The sequence below is a fragment of the Tyto alba genome, unplaced genomic scaffold, assembly GCF_018691265.1.
Source record: "Tyto alba isolate M040663 unplaced genomic scaffold, T.alba_DEE_v4.0 Super-Scaffold_14, whole genome shotgun sequence".
Lineage (NCBI taxonomy): Eukaryota > Metazoa > Chordata > Aves > Strigiformes > Tytonidae > Tyto > Tyto alba.
This window is the reverse complement of record NW_024881276.1, coordinates 23,708,275-23,722,544: the sequence shown is the minus strand read 5'-3', so window position 1 is coordinate 23,722,544 and position 14,270 is coordinate 23,708,275. Positions and strand designations below refer to the sequence as shown.

Here is a 14,270-nt window from a genome sequence, read left to right as displayed (position 1 = left end):
AATCCTTAACTCCCCACATGAACAGGTCTTGATATAGAAAATACATTTCCAGGTTAGAATCGTGGTCTTTATTGAGTTACAGAACTATATGAGCTGTTATGTATATATTAAAGGTTAAGACTTCTCAACAGATTAATTTTTTGGTAATAATGTCAGCATTTATCTTCAGGTTACCCTAACAATAATTGTTTAACAGTAAATGTATATTCAATGCTTAATTCTTCTGTTCCTCCTCTCCCACTAAATTCTAGAAGATATAAATGCTGAGGTCGGTCAGTAAGACTACTACTTTATTTATTTATCTATTTATTTTTACAAATGCTATACAGTTTTTTGAGAAAAATATGCCTTCAGATAATTCAACATTAGACTTCATTCTGGAAAACAGATGAAGAGCATACTGAAATAAATGGGGCCACCTAAACACAAACGATCATGACTAACTTACATTTGTTTTATGGAAAGAGTACATAGTACTGACTACTGGTGTTTTAAAAGGGACAACTGGGAAGAAGACGCTAGACAATATAAATACCAATGAGAAGTTAAAAATGTTATTAGGTTCTTGAGGTCTCACAATCACAAAAGACAACTCTGTCGATTTTAAAACCTTATTCTAGTCAGGAAGAAAAATTAAAGCAGCAATTACATACTTTCAAATGGAACAAGGGGAAGTTGGTAGAAAAGATTTTTAATTGGTGTTCATGAAATGCAGACAACTGGTAAGAAAACAAATAATATAAATAAATAAAATATCCATGTTCAGCAAAATAAAAACAATCAGGAAAAAATTTTAACTTTAGCATTGGGAACAAAACTCGTAGTTTATGACTATGAATGATAAGCAAATGAACAGAAGTCCACTGTATAGCATGACAGCATAAGCAGCAATCTGGATGTTAAATCAGTAAATATTAGTGCCTAAGATTCACACTTTGAAAAATATGTTTACATGCTTGGGAGGATTCAGAAAAACCTATTAAAATAGGGCATGTTTTCCAGATGTAAAATATTTTTTACTCCTGTTATTTGCTGCATTATTTATCTTTTAGAAATCTGTCTACATATATGCCCTAAAGTATTACAGAAAACTGTCATAATGTTTGCATTTGGTTTTTAGATATTTTAATTCCAAAGATCTAAAGTCCTTGATGTTTGGCTGCATCATGAGTGGTCTTAGAAATGGGAACGGGGAGTGACACCAAGCCCAACATCTGTCTTTAGACACCATATAAACTACCACACTGAACAGTAGAAGAACTCACACTGCCACAGATGAAATAGCAGAAGCTAGCATTAAGCACCATGAAAAACCATTGCTAACTCTTAGAGCACAAGGCTATTCTCACGTTCAGAGGCTGAAAAACCATCATTTAAACTCCAGTACTGTGAAGGTACATAATTAAGGAATGAATTAACTTTTTCATTATATATTAGAGAGTAGATAGTTTTCAAATATATGGAGGGGTTCAGAAAACTGTAGCACTGTGTCCTTTAAAAGAAACTAAGCAATCAGCCTGCCTCCAAAAACATCTCTTCATTGTGTCAGAGGTAATATCCAGAATGAAGCCAAGACCCTTTGTGGTTCTGAGTTTCACCAATTCCAGAAAAGAAGATACCCCTCCCAACCAGAACTGTGAGACAAACCAAGTCTAACAGCAGGAAGCACCGAAATTTTTTTTGCTCTGACTTCCGTTAAAATAAAGTTCCCACTGCCTATAACTGTCAGTCAGAAAGTATAGCTTAAGCACCTGTAACATTGGTCACACAATTATATGCAGCACCTGGCATGGTGACCCGAGGTGTTCAGCTTTCTATTTTACTCTAGGGGATCAAAGGAACCAAGGTGCTGGGGATGCTCTGCTACAGAAGTGTAGCAGTGGAATCTGGGCAGGGGCCAGGTAAGAACCATTACAGTCCATGAAGTTCCTTAATGGTGTTTAGGGACAGGGGCACTTCTGTCTTGTCATACGGCTTTGCACCAAAAGCATTAAAAAGAAAAATATCTTGTTTATCAGATTTGTATCTTTTATTTATACATAAATACCTAAAGTCATTCTTCACTGTGCCATCGAAAGACAGCACTTACTTTATCAAGCTACTTTCTAACTGACTGAAAATGTAGTTTATGTCTGTCATCCATTTTAATTACAACAGTTTATATTTTCAAGTCACATCCCTTCCTCAGTCATATAATCCCTATAAACATGATAAAAGGGCATACAATCTACATTATATGACCATTCAGTCAAATTACAAATATACAATAGCTATTTCAGTAGCTACTTGGTTTTAATTTACTTATATTCTGGAAGCTTAGTGAATGTTCTGTAATTTCCCAAAAGATTCACCTAAAAAAACTCTGTGGTACGATTTGATATAGTATTAATAACACAGCTTTATTTGATGCTGACCTCAGATCTCAAATGCTTCTGTCACATATATTCAGTTAAATTTGAAAATTTCATGTCAAATATACTTAAAAGGCACATGGGCAAGTGGGTAGAATCCAGTGTGTGTATGAAGGTATGAGAAACAATATGAATACATAGGAATTGAGAAACTACATTTTTTAATATCTATATATAACTTTAAAAAATATATATATTATCTCATAAAATAATGTTACTAAAAATTATGTTTAGGGGTTTTTTTAGACTCAACTTGGAATATCTACTCCACTTTATAGAATGACAGTCAACATGAAAATATTTTTAATTCAGCCAAAGCAAATAAAGTTTCTTTAGTGATTTGAGACTTAAGCCTAACTTTACAAAAGCATCTATAATCTGAATTCCACTGCTGAATTACATCATATAATTAGAAACTCAACCACACTTATAAAAAGGAGTTTAAAGCTTACCTGGATTTCATATAAGTGGGCAATGTGAAACTGAACTGTAAAAGAGGGAAAATCAAAGTTACGAGTTTTAATGAACAACAACAATTAGCGTATTTTTTTTCAAGTGAGGGATAAACAATGTTTCAAATTTACCAATGCAAAACAAAGATAAATTACATTTTGAAGATACAAAAAAAGTATCTTGTTTACATTGATAGTTTACACTTAATAGAACAGAACTGACAGAGAATGAATATGTATGCTAACAAAGCATGAAGGCTGAAAATAGATACTGCAGAAAAGCAGTCCATGGATTTTATATGTATTCTGAAATGCAGAGTCTATTAACCTTTCAGTAAACTTAGCAATAAAATCTCTTTAAGCAGAGATGCACAACAGCAGAATGCAGGTAGTATTTTCTGTACATAACTGAGTTAGAAATAAAGACTTGTTTTTTATTTTCATTCAACTGCCAAGGGACAGATTAGCTGGTTTACAGAACAGAAAACTACATTATACACTGCCAGCTTTTTACCAGATCTTAAATTCACGTGGTTTTTTTCCTTTTTAGGAGTTGTCTTTCCCCTGTTAAACTGAACTAAAAGCATTAATTACAGATGGTGTTCTGATCATTACTGTAAAGCATCTTAAATTCCACTAACAAATTGCACAGAATGCCATAATACTACTAGCAGCTCTTGCAGGCAAGAAAATTGCCGGCTGGAGAAAGAAAATTAAAGTTGTTCAAGAGCAAAAGCAGAGGGAAAATTATCCTCATGCTGCTCAAATCATTAAAGACGAGGTGGAGTGCCTGATCTCTAAGGCTTGAGAACTGCTAACCTAGACTAGCCATTGACTGGTAGATAGCTAAAAGCTAGCTGAGATGAATGTAATCCTTATTCCAATTTGATGAGGAAAAAAAGAATTCCTCCAAGACAGACTTTTGCCTGATATTCTTGAGGTCTACAAGTAAGAAAATACCTGTGTTTGAGCCAAGCTCAATTTATTTCAATTACACAGAATTCTTTCTCTTGAAGCTACAGAGTAGTGTGACACAGAGGCTCACACGGGTAATTTGGTGTTCCAAGGTTTCTCTCTGGGTCATAAGGGAGAGGAAAAGCTCCCTTTGTGCACTGCTTTGTCTGTCACTATAAAGAAGGTAGCCTATTGCACTTCAGAAACCAGGTCATAATGAAATGCATCATCTAAAATTTTAATAAACTTTTTGTGTTCCTTGCTAAAGGGCACATAACACACCCATTATATTCACCACATCATCAAACTTCACTCTGTACTGATAAAAAAACCCCAAACTCTGCATTTGTTTTGCAAGTTCATTATCCAAAAGATCTCTCTTTTTTTTTCCCCTCATAGCAAAATCCCTACAAGTCCGAAGCTACACAAGGAAGCCATCCCATGCAGGGGAAAGAAATTAATGGTGTCATATTAGAGACTGCCTAAAGATGCTTAGTGCTCAAACATTTCTGCTACAAACACACTCACTGTAACGTTGCTACTCACCCAGCCTTTAGAAACGTGTGGGGTAGGATTAAGGCAATCTCAGGCATTTATGTGATGGTATATGACACCCTGGGTCAGAGGGAGTAGTAGAGGAAAACCTGACAAAGTATCTCTGGTTCCTCTTCACTCTCTCTTCCTTTGGGTTTGCCAGGCACCGTGCCCAAGGCCCCGGCACAATGAAGCCTTTACAGGGGGCCATACCTCTACATAAATCTGGGGGCAAAGGGGACTGTGGGGGAAGAGTTAGGAAAACCTTACAAAAATTGAGAGATGCAATGAAAACCAATACAAGTTAGCGAGAAACAATATGAACTAACATGAAATATAATAAAGAATCACGTATCTGGTAGAAAACAATAAAAGCTTATTGACTTAGGAAGAATTCTACAAATAATTTTACAAAATTATCTGTGCCTGCTCCTGACAAGTGACAAAGCTTTAGAGAAGACCTTGTAGCACAGCTGGCTCCTCGCTACTGATACAGCCAACAGTTTCACCCATGTAAACAAACCCCCCTTTCATGACTTGCTGATAGAATATTCAAAATTCCATCCAGCTCTGAATTAAAGTAGCAAAGAAATGTTTTTTAAATACTTGATCCAATGCTTCTGAAGTTAGACTTACAAGGTAGCTTAAGTTCTACTGCAAGAGCAGCATGAAGGTACCTTAAACACTGAGGGAGTAATTTCCTTCACAACTGTCTGCCTTTTAATTCTTACAAACTTCAAAACATGCAGGAACATACACTTACTCTTGAATACAATTCCACTATGGATAAATACCTGAAGGATGCTCTGTAACAGCCTACAGTATATAGTGCATGTGATAGATCACACTACACTAAAAGATTATCGTGTTCAAGTACAGACCAACATACAGTTGGCACCTAATAAAACAATCAAATTACATTCTGTACTTTTTCTTACTTCAACAGCATAAGACTGATGCTGAATTTTAGATCTATAAATTTAAACGGCATGGAAATGATCACTGAAAAATTACATATTCTCAAGCTGACACAAAGTTTTAAATAATTGCTATTAAATACATGCCATGGAACAAGCATTACGTTTATAAATAAATAAAGAAATGATCAGTCAAATAATATGTTCCTTCCAGAACTCAAGTCTTCAGAGCAATTAATAAGCTAAGTCTCAATTTTTACTTATTCCATTTACTAAAACAATACACAAATCCACTGGAATATCTGCACTGACAGATGGAGACAGGTTTTGTAGCCTCCCTCTCTCAGTACTGATTCTTTTGATTTTGACAGACTGGTTCATTAAAAATTGATACAGTTGTGAGCATAAGACAAAAAAAAAATCTACAACAAAATAAATGAAAATACTTATAAGGTTACTTACTTTCAGCGTTAGACAAAGTGCAGGGATTGCAGTCAATCAAAGCTAACTGAAAATGCTGAAAAAAAAGAATGATTTGTTTTTCAAACAAAGTAATACTAGCACTTTGGCAAATTACTAAGGATAAATCAATTCTGTACTTGAAAAATCAATACTTCATTTTACCATGTGTCTTAAAGAAAACAATTTCCAATTTCTGTTCAACTGTTTACTAGAGGAAAGTACATTTTTTTATTGCAGATGCAGCAATGCTTCTAGTAATATAAGATGGCAACAGACAACTTCACAAAACGGCTGGGATAGCATCTGGAAGAATGATTGCATCAAATGAATGGTCAAAATTGGAAGATCAAGTTTTCCTCAGAATACACAACTGGGAATGTAGTCATCATAATAGCACATAGCCTCATGGAGATAAACAAGCTGAGAGCTTCAATGTTTATCTAGAAAAACAGAATACTCTTCTTTCAAATTGAGTGATCTGAAGTCATTTTTAAAAACTGATCTCTTGTCAAAAAGCACTTAAAATGAATACCTTTACTTTAAAACATGAGTTCATACAGAGTTCATAAGTTCTTACATCCTCTCCTCCAGGTATTAAGATAACTTCAGTTAAACACTAAAGCTTGTTTATTCTTCATCACTTTTCATCAAGAGATTCAAAAAGTATCTTTTAAAACACCTCTGCATTCTGAAGTTCTGAGCCAAGTATTCCACTCTTCTAGAAAGAAGGTCACACAAGCAGAGCAATGAAGTCTGTCTGCCAGAAAGCCTGGATGTGAGCAATCATTTCACAAGTGTCATGCTAATTCAGTGATCACTACTTACAGTTTGAAACGCAACCAAGTGTGTTAAAATGAATGGAACAGGCATACAAACCCAAATGCCTCTGAACTTTTCCATAGTTGTCATAGAAAATTCTTCCACAACGCAGAATTTGAATTAATATATTAATTCAATAGAGAATATAGGTACCCAAGAGCATATAAAACACTACAGTTAATAAATACAGTTATCTACAAAATACAGTTTCAGGTGGCTTCTAATACACAAAACATTACCGATGCTTTAGCATATTTTATTTTGTTTGTACAAAAATACACTTTAGCTCCAGCTGTTCAGGATGCCAAACTTGGTGGCATCAGGAGCTTATTAGTGTAGCTGGGGAGAAAAAAAAAAATAATTCTTATTAATGTATGCATATGCAATTTATTTTCAGTATTTTCATAGTCAGAGCTACTAGGTACTACATAACTTTCCTCATGGTCTTAATAATACCTCGTGTATAGCATGTCTATGTAACACACATCTCAAAGACTTATAAGAAGAGTTCATCAGACTACCAAATTTTTAAATAAACATTTTGAACATAAAAATTATTAGAACATTAATGTATTATCCATAGGAAAGAAAAAAGAATGTTGACATTCTCATGAGCTCTGCAGCTTACCTCCTCACTGACTTCTATCAACAGCATTTTTAATACATAACAGCTTTTAAAAAATGAATGAAACAAACTCAAGTTGAATGATAACACAAATGTATGATTTTTAATGAACATTTTAGCAGTATCAGTCCCAGAAGAGAGCACAGAAGACAATGAGCTCACGTATACATTACTTGTCAAATAACTTTTTAACCTTAGAGCAAGCATTAAATAATAGCTTATAAATATTAAATATTAGCTTATTTCTCTGCCTTGCCTGTTCCTATTTCTACTGTTCAGCAGTCACATAACTTAAAATCTCCCCTTGCTTACATTGCAATGCAGGTTGTGTGCCTCAGAGACATCCTTTAGCCGGTTACCATAGTGATTCTACTAAGCAGGCAACTTAAAAAAAAAAAGACTAAATAAAAATAAAATGCTGTACATTATATTGCATTTTGCCTGACAAAAGAAAAAAAGGAACATACCTATATACTTTGGCCTGTACATTGAGTATACTGATCTAAATGGTACAACATGCTTTTTGCACAGATGTGTCATCTTGCACTGTCACTAACAATATGAAAAGATAAAGCAGAAAGGAACAAAATTCCTCTCATCTAGCAATGCTATTATAAAAAACAAGCAGATCTGAACAGAAAAGATTGACAACTGTTCTGTAGTAGCTTTTCCGCAGGGTTATTGCAATGAGACTCACTGAGAGAAAGCAAGCAACCATATAAGAAAATCTAACCATTTTAATATATAAATATGTCAGCAGTATCAGTGCTGTACAGTAAAAAAAGCAGAAATATTCTCAGCAATGCCTCCTAAAAATTTAAATTCTTACTGCTACATTAGCTGACTTTTACATTTCAAAATCCACATTATGATAATTTTCTAAGTGTAGTAAATTTTTGCTTGCACTGTTCACTAAACTACAAACAGTAGAGAAATTGATAAAACAAAGCCTGTAACTACAGCAAAAGAAACCATTTACACTAAACAATTATTGCAAAGCAATACAAAGAAAACCCAGAACCTTTCACATCAAAAACCTCTGAAATGCACACACACGAGCAAACCTATACCTCTTGACAGATAAATAATACATAGCTCCCCGTTAAGTATTCAAAATCAGACAAAAAAAAAAGCATGCATGCATTCTAACACATAAGCCCAAAGCAGATCCACTGATCACAATTACCAGCACCGAAAAATTAAAAATAGTAATTATTTCCAACTTCCATTTCTGCAACAAACAGAAGCGGCCAGCAAACATCTGCACCTCTCTCAAATATTGCAGTACTGAAGCTGGCTACTGCTGTGTGAAATAGTTATTATGCAGGAGAGGCCGCTGCAGTTCAGAGACGACATACAATACCTCAAGGCAGACAGCAGTCTATAGAAATTCAAATCCCGAGTAAGAGGATTTACCTAGAAGGCAGTGTTCTGAATGTTAAAAAGTAACAGGCTCTCTTCAAGAGCTGCAGCTCAAGTCATAATATACCTTGATTTGTAGCCATCTGTAACTGCACAGTTATTTGCAGCCTGTTTTGTCTCCTCTGGAGTCCTTGACATGCCTCTGATTGTGGAAACAATTTCGAAGGTAACCTTTCCAAGGACCAGAAGTATAGTGGATTGCATATAAACAACACTGATGAAAGCACTAGGTCTGGTAGTAAAGTAACAGTAATCTGACACCAATTCAGGTAACTTAGTATGTTTTCACTAGTAGAATTAACATCAATTCTCGTAACAAATTAGTCCTTTACAATTTAAGAGGCAATTACCCAGATTTTTGTTGTTTCTTTAAGCAATAGGTGACCAACACAAAAACAACCGTTTTCTTCTCAGTGCTAGACTTTCAGTACTGTCTCTGTTTACATCCAAGCCTGAGACCTCAAAATAGTGATTCTATTCCCTCCTCCTCTGGAGGATGACATTAGCAAGTTTAATAGCTCTCCGTTCTGCATTTATTTAGCAAGCAAGACAAGCCATCATCTGAAACCTGACAATTCTCACAGACTTACCATGAAGGAAAGCTCCACCATGACTCAGTAGAATTCTGTCAAGAGATGGCTTTTTCTGCCTGTGTGACCTAGGTGTGATGCCTGTGCTCCTCAGAGCAGCCTTTGTTCAGATAAGTAGGACACAGAAAGCCTTGTGTAATCAGCCGTGGCGGAGCGCCAAGCCTCCATTTGCCAGGCATGTTTGGGGCCAGAGGAGAGGGTCAGGAGGGGACCTGCTACATGTGCTGCTACGTCAGATCACTGCTCTGCCACTCCAGCATCTTCTGAAGTCAGAACAAATTCATCTCGCAAGATGAAGGTTTGTGTGGTATAAACACTCAGTTACATTTATCCAAAATTAAAACAAAACAAAACAAAACAAAACCAAAACAAACACTCTCAAGACTGAGGAGAACTGTTACACAGACAGGGCACAAGAAAGCTGCTTGAGGACAGAAGAAACAAAAGGTCACATATACTGAGTAAGAGCAGTATGTTCAAAAGAATCTCTTGCTTTGACTAGATGTAAGCGAAAAGTTCTTTTCAGACAGAAATATCAGAAAATCTGTATTTTCACTAGCCAGAAGAAGGTTGCTTTCGAATTTACTGACCAACATCTAACAGAGCGCACCACAGTGATTTCCACAAAGTTACCTCAACACTTCCGTTGCCTGTGTGTTTTATAATCATTTGTGCAACATCAGAATTTAGCTATTCCTGTCTCAACAGCCCGAAGGACTGCGAGCAGCAACAAAATGCTGCAGGGAAAAGGGGGTGGCTGGGAAGCTTGCCCCCGCTGCCGCGCCGCCAGCATCACCGCAGCGCTGCACCTGCCCTGAGCTGGGGCTGTTCCAGGAGCGGCAGCACTCCAGAGGCCCCTGGCCCACGCGGCCACAACTGAAAGCACAGCACCATCCCTGCCGGGGATCCCTGGCTACCTAGCCAGCACGCAGAGCTGGCTGGCTACTGCGGTTTGCCCTGAGCGCTGCCGTGCAGTTGCAGTTAATAAACCTGGACCGAGGCATCTCTCACGAGGAGAAGGTCCCCAAGTGAAGGAAGCATGCCAGCACCAATACTTATCCGCTTGAATGTTCAACTTCTGAGTCAACTCGTGGCTTGTTCTTCGCACTCCCCGTCCAAATGATGGAAGATGCTACACAGCATGTTAATTCAATTTTAGCATTTACTCCTCTTTGTAATCTTGACATTTCTAAAACACACCTAACAGTTTTCCTTTAAAGGAAAACTCCAAATTACTCAAAAAAACAAGCACAACTAAGTAAGAGAGAACAAAAGAAAACTCACTAGGCCAGACACTGTGATGGCACAATCTACTGTCAAAACCAGTTGCACTAGTAACTCTCTTGCAGTTTCATTACAGTGCCATGCTGCATTAAAAAACTTCCATGTTTTTATGTTCTGGATATGTCTCTCCATCATATGCATATGCAAACTACAAAGGCACAGAGAGCAATTTCATTCCCAAGTACTATTTTCCATACACTAACGTTTTTATTAAAATAACCTTTCGACTCATTTCATCTTATTTTCCACAAAATGCTTTTTAGGTGAAGTGCCTGAAATCTTGGATAGTCACCTCGCAATAGCTAAAGCCCTTTGTTTTTCTACCTAAAAATGTCACTGATTAATTTCTGGTAGAACTACAGATGTAAAACAAGACATAAAAAATTATAACTTCTCGTAACTGTATGTATTTTGACTACTTAATTTTCCTTTAATAATTAAAAATAAATATATAAGGTTTCAATTTAACACGTTTAAGATTAAAAATTACTAATCTAAGCAAATGTAAAAGATAACTAGGTTGTGAAACAGCACTTGAAGGGTTGAATACACAAATTTTCACTTTCATAAATACATTTTTATTTATTACCAGGAAAAAGAACATAAAAAATGAACAATATGTCTATAACAGCTACGTATTGAAATACAATAGCTGCAGTAGCTAAAAATATCTTTCATAAAGATATATATATAATTACTTGAATATGTGATGGAAAAGTGACTGACTATAAATAAGGACTTCAAGCTGTTCATCTGTATATCAGTGTTTAATTTTTTAATATTTCATGCATATTCATATAATTCATGCATATCTTCCCAATAAATTCGGATTCTTTCACAGCCTTTTTCTTATCCTAATATAAGCAGTATGTCTTAACATCACTAACAAATGAGAAACTTTAAGAAAATAATTAAAAATTTAAAATTACATTTAGATTGATGATTTACAGGCAAGATCAAAGCATAGTCCTGAAGCAAACTACTAGGATAGTTGTTTTGTGTGTGAAAAGAATCAGTATTTCTACTAAAAGGCAGATAATTGAAACCGTGAGAAATTTAGTTCTCATTATTCTAAGGGTTTTGCTGCTGGGTACAGGATGCATCTGCAATACTTAAAAACCAAACAAAAGCACATCACTTAGCTTGACATAAAATAACCTGTTCTTGTTCAGAGTCCCTACTGACCACCCATTAGAAAAAAAACACAACCAAAACAGTCCACCACCAAAAAAAAAACCCCAAAGGCAAACAAAACATCCCCTCACAAAACCAAACCCACAGAAAATTTCTCACTCACCCACTGTTCCCTCAATGTTACAGTTCTAATACATACAAAAAACTAAGTTGTTTTTTTTTTCTCCCCTTAAGTAGTCTGCCAGTAAACGATGGAAGTGAACTGAATTTTACAAAGGGCGTTCAGGATCACCCTAACTCCTCACTGGAGGCACACTACCATACTTCAACACCACCAAGCAGAATGAGCACCAGATGGAAGACTGGTTTCCCACAGCTGCCCTTTCCAATGTAACCCAACTATTTAACTAAATAATACCAAAGCTGTAACTTTTCTTTTTTCCACAGCTTCTCTTTTACGCCTATCAACAGTCCCACACACCACACCCAGCTCTCGCTTTGGGTTCTACCCAGCTCTGCATCCAGCTTCCAGCTGGACCAGAGGCACTGGTGCTCCTGTGCCGATGGGACACGTCCCTTCACAGGAATTCTTCATGTTCCAACAGACCAGACCCGTGACCAGTCCTTTGGTGCCTCTGTTGCAGATTAAGCCAACCCGATCACCTGGTCCCCAGCTTGCAGAGCTCAAATGGCTCTGGGGCAACATGTTGAAGAGCAATGTTTTAGAAACTTCTCTTTCAAATCTCTTTCCTTCTGACATATTTGCTAGAAATTGGTTAAGATTCAAAAGTGCTTAAGAGAAGAACTGAGACACATGTGCAAGACAGGACAATTACATACATGTATGAAAAAAGAGAGCTAAAATTGAACAAATACATTCAAATAAATAGGAAAATTACCAGGATAGCAAGTGACATGCCAGAAATAATGTGGCATGTACTCAGAAGCTTGAACATTTGTTCCAGCTACATTCACCAAACTGACAAAAAGATGTATTATATTCCTAGAGATCTTGCTTTACTCTCATACTATCACAGTGCCACCACAGCTAACATCAAGTATTCCTAGTGTTGTTTGTAGGAAATGGCATACAGGAAGCGGGCAGCAGGACTCATAGTAAAGTGTGAAAATGTTAGAACTGTGAGGTAAACTCTAATAGTATGATGCTGCTATAGTAATCAATAATAAAATCTCCCTTCCACCTCTCCCCACCCACCCAAGTCTGGCAAAGGCCAGTCAATTTTGGAACTAGCTGTACTTTTCTGATGAATGGGGCAAATTCAGCTTTCATGTATCACCTCTGAAGGTAACATTGCCCTGTCAGGTTACACAAAGAATGTCTTCTTTTCAACCAGAATGGGCACTTTTTTTTTTTCCCCTTAATGTAAGCCTGAAGGCCAAGTAATTTTCAAGAGCACTGGTGTTCTTGCAACAGTTTATGGAAATGGGATAAGGGTTCTCTTATCAATTTGTAAGTCTTAACTGCAGCAATGTTAAAAACATGCAAAAGCAGTAACTGACTTTGAAAAAACACTGAGTTGATTTTATGCTTGTGCAACAGCACTCTAGTAATTATCTTGATCATCAACATCTTAAAATAGTAAAAATTAATTTTGTGCTTAAATTGCTTACATAAAATATAGATGATTTATGTTAATGTTCTAAAATTGTGAAAAACATGGCATATATGCCCTTCAGACTCCCATTTTCCCCCTTTGCCTGAAAGACACTTACTGACAATGACTCATCTGTTGGCAATGGTTTATTCTTAGCAATTACAGACTTAACATGAATGTTTAAATACCATCAAAAACATTATGATATTTCAAAGTACATTAATGCAACGTTGGTACAATCTGTGAAATCCAGAACAGTCACAAGCAAGTACCAGATGAAAAGTTACTTCCACTTTCTGCCTCAATGTCAAATAGGAAGCTCAAACTGGGCTATGAATTATGTTATACAGAGCCCTGGGGAAAGGGTCTGTGCTCAAGACCAGTCCCTAGCAGGCTTGATCCTACACCCCATTACCATCCTCTAAAATCCTGGATCCTTTTAAAAAGGTCCACAAAACCAAAAAAGGCACAAGACAAATGCGTCTTTTTATTACCTTGGATTACTTATCTTTCTTTTGTGAAGAGATGAAATACTCAGTCTCAGAGAATGAGACATTCTGTCAAAACATCCTTTTGCGCTCTTTCACCGTATCTCTTCCCCATTTTACTCTCACCATGCTCGTTCATAACCACTGCACCAGCACTTCATTTTGTTCTCTTCAGTAAGGAAGTATTTTCTGACTTGCCTCTCATATTCTTGCCACTCACAGCGTTCTGGTCTAAAGGATTTTTAAAACCTCAACTCAGGGATCAGTCAAATTGGCTCTTAAAGAAGCTGCTGCCCTGCTTGTTCTACGTATCCTCCTCCTCACAACTTGTATATTTTGATGTATAAGCTGATATGTTTCAATACTTTGTTTTCAAACAAAGCAGATCAGTCTCAGAACTCTACATTGAATCCACAGCTGAAACTGTTTCAGACTGAGTGGATTGCCTTCTTGGGTCTTTTCTTTCTTGCTCCTCACTGTTATTCTCTGCTAAGGATTGCAACCTCCGTAACAAAGGAAGCACATCAGAAACTCTACCTTAGGTATTTCAGTTGATAATTCC

The 14,270-nt window shown here is 36.5% G+C and overlaps 1 protein-coding gene across 15 annotated transcripts in view; it reads right to left on the bottom strand.

Annotated features, from left to right (window-relative positions):
* Window positions 1-14,270, bottom strand: part of KDM6A (lysine demethylase 6A) — a 162,453-nt gene that overhangs the window by 57,404 nt on the left and 90,779 nt on the right. For 8 of the 15 annotated variants that reach the window (XR_006164923.1, XM_042788532.1, XM_042788533.1 and 5 more), the window contains exons 7-9: window positions 5,731-5,785; window positions 2,864-2,898; window positions 654-719 (exon numbers count right to left, since the gene is read on the bottom strand). Coding sequence is in view for 13 of the 15 variants with exons in the window: in XM_042788532.1 (XP_042644466.1) it covers window positions 654-719; window positions 2,864-2,898; window positions 5,731-5,785 (156 nt within the window). In the remaining 2 variants the exon portion in view is untranslated. Of the gene's footprint in view, window positions 1-653; window positions 720-2,863; window positions 2,899-5,730; window positions 5,786-7,486; window positions 7,562-14,270 lie in introns of those variants that run through there. The other 7 variants (XM_042788536.1, XM_042788537.1, XM_042788540.1 and 4 more) reach the window with 2 other exon arrangements.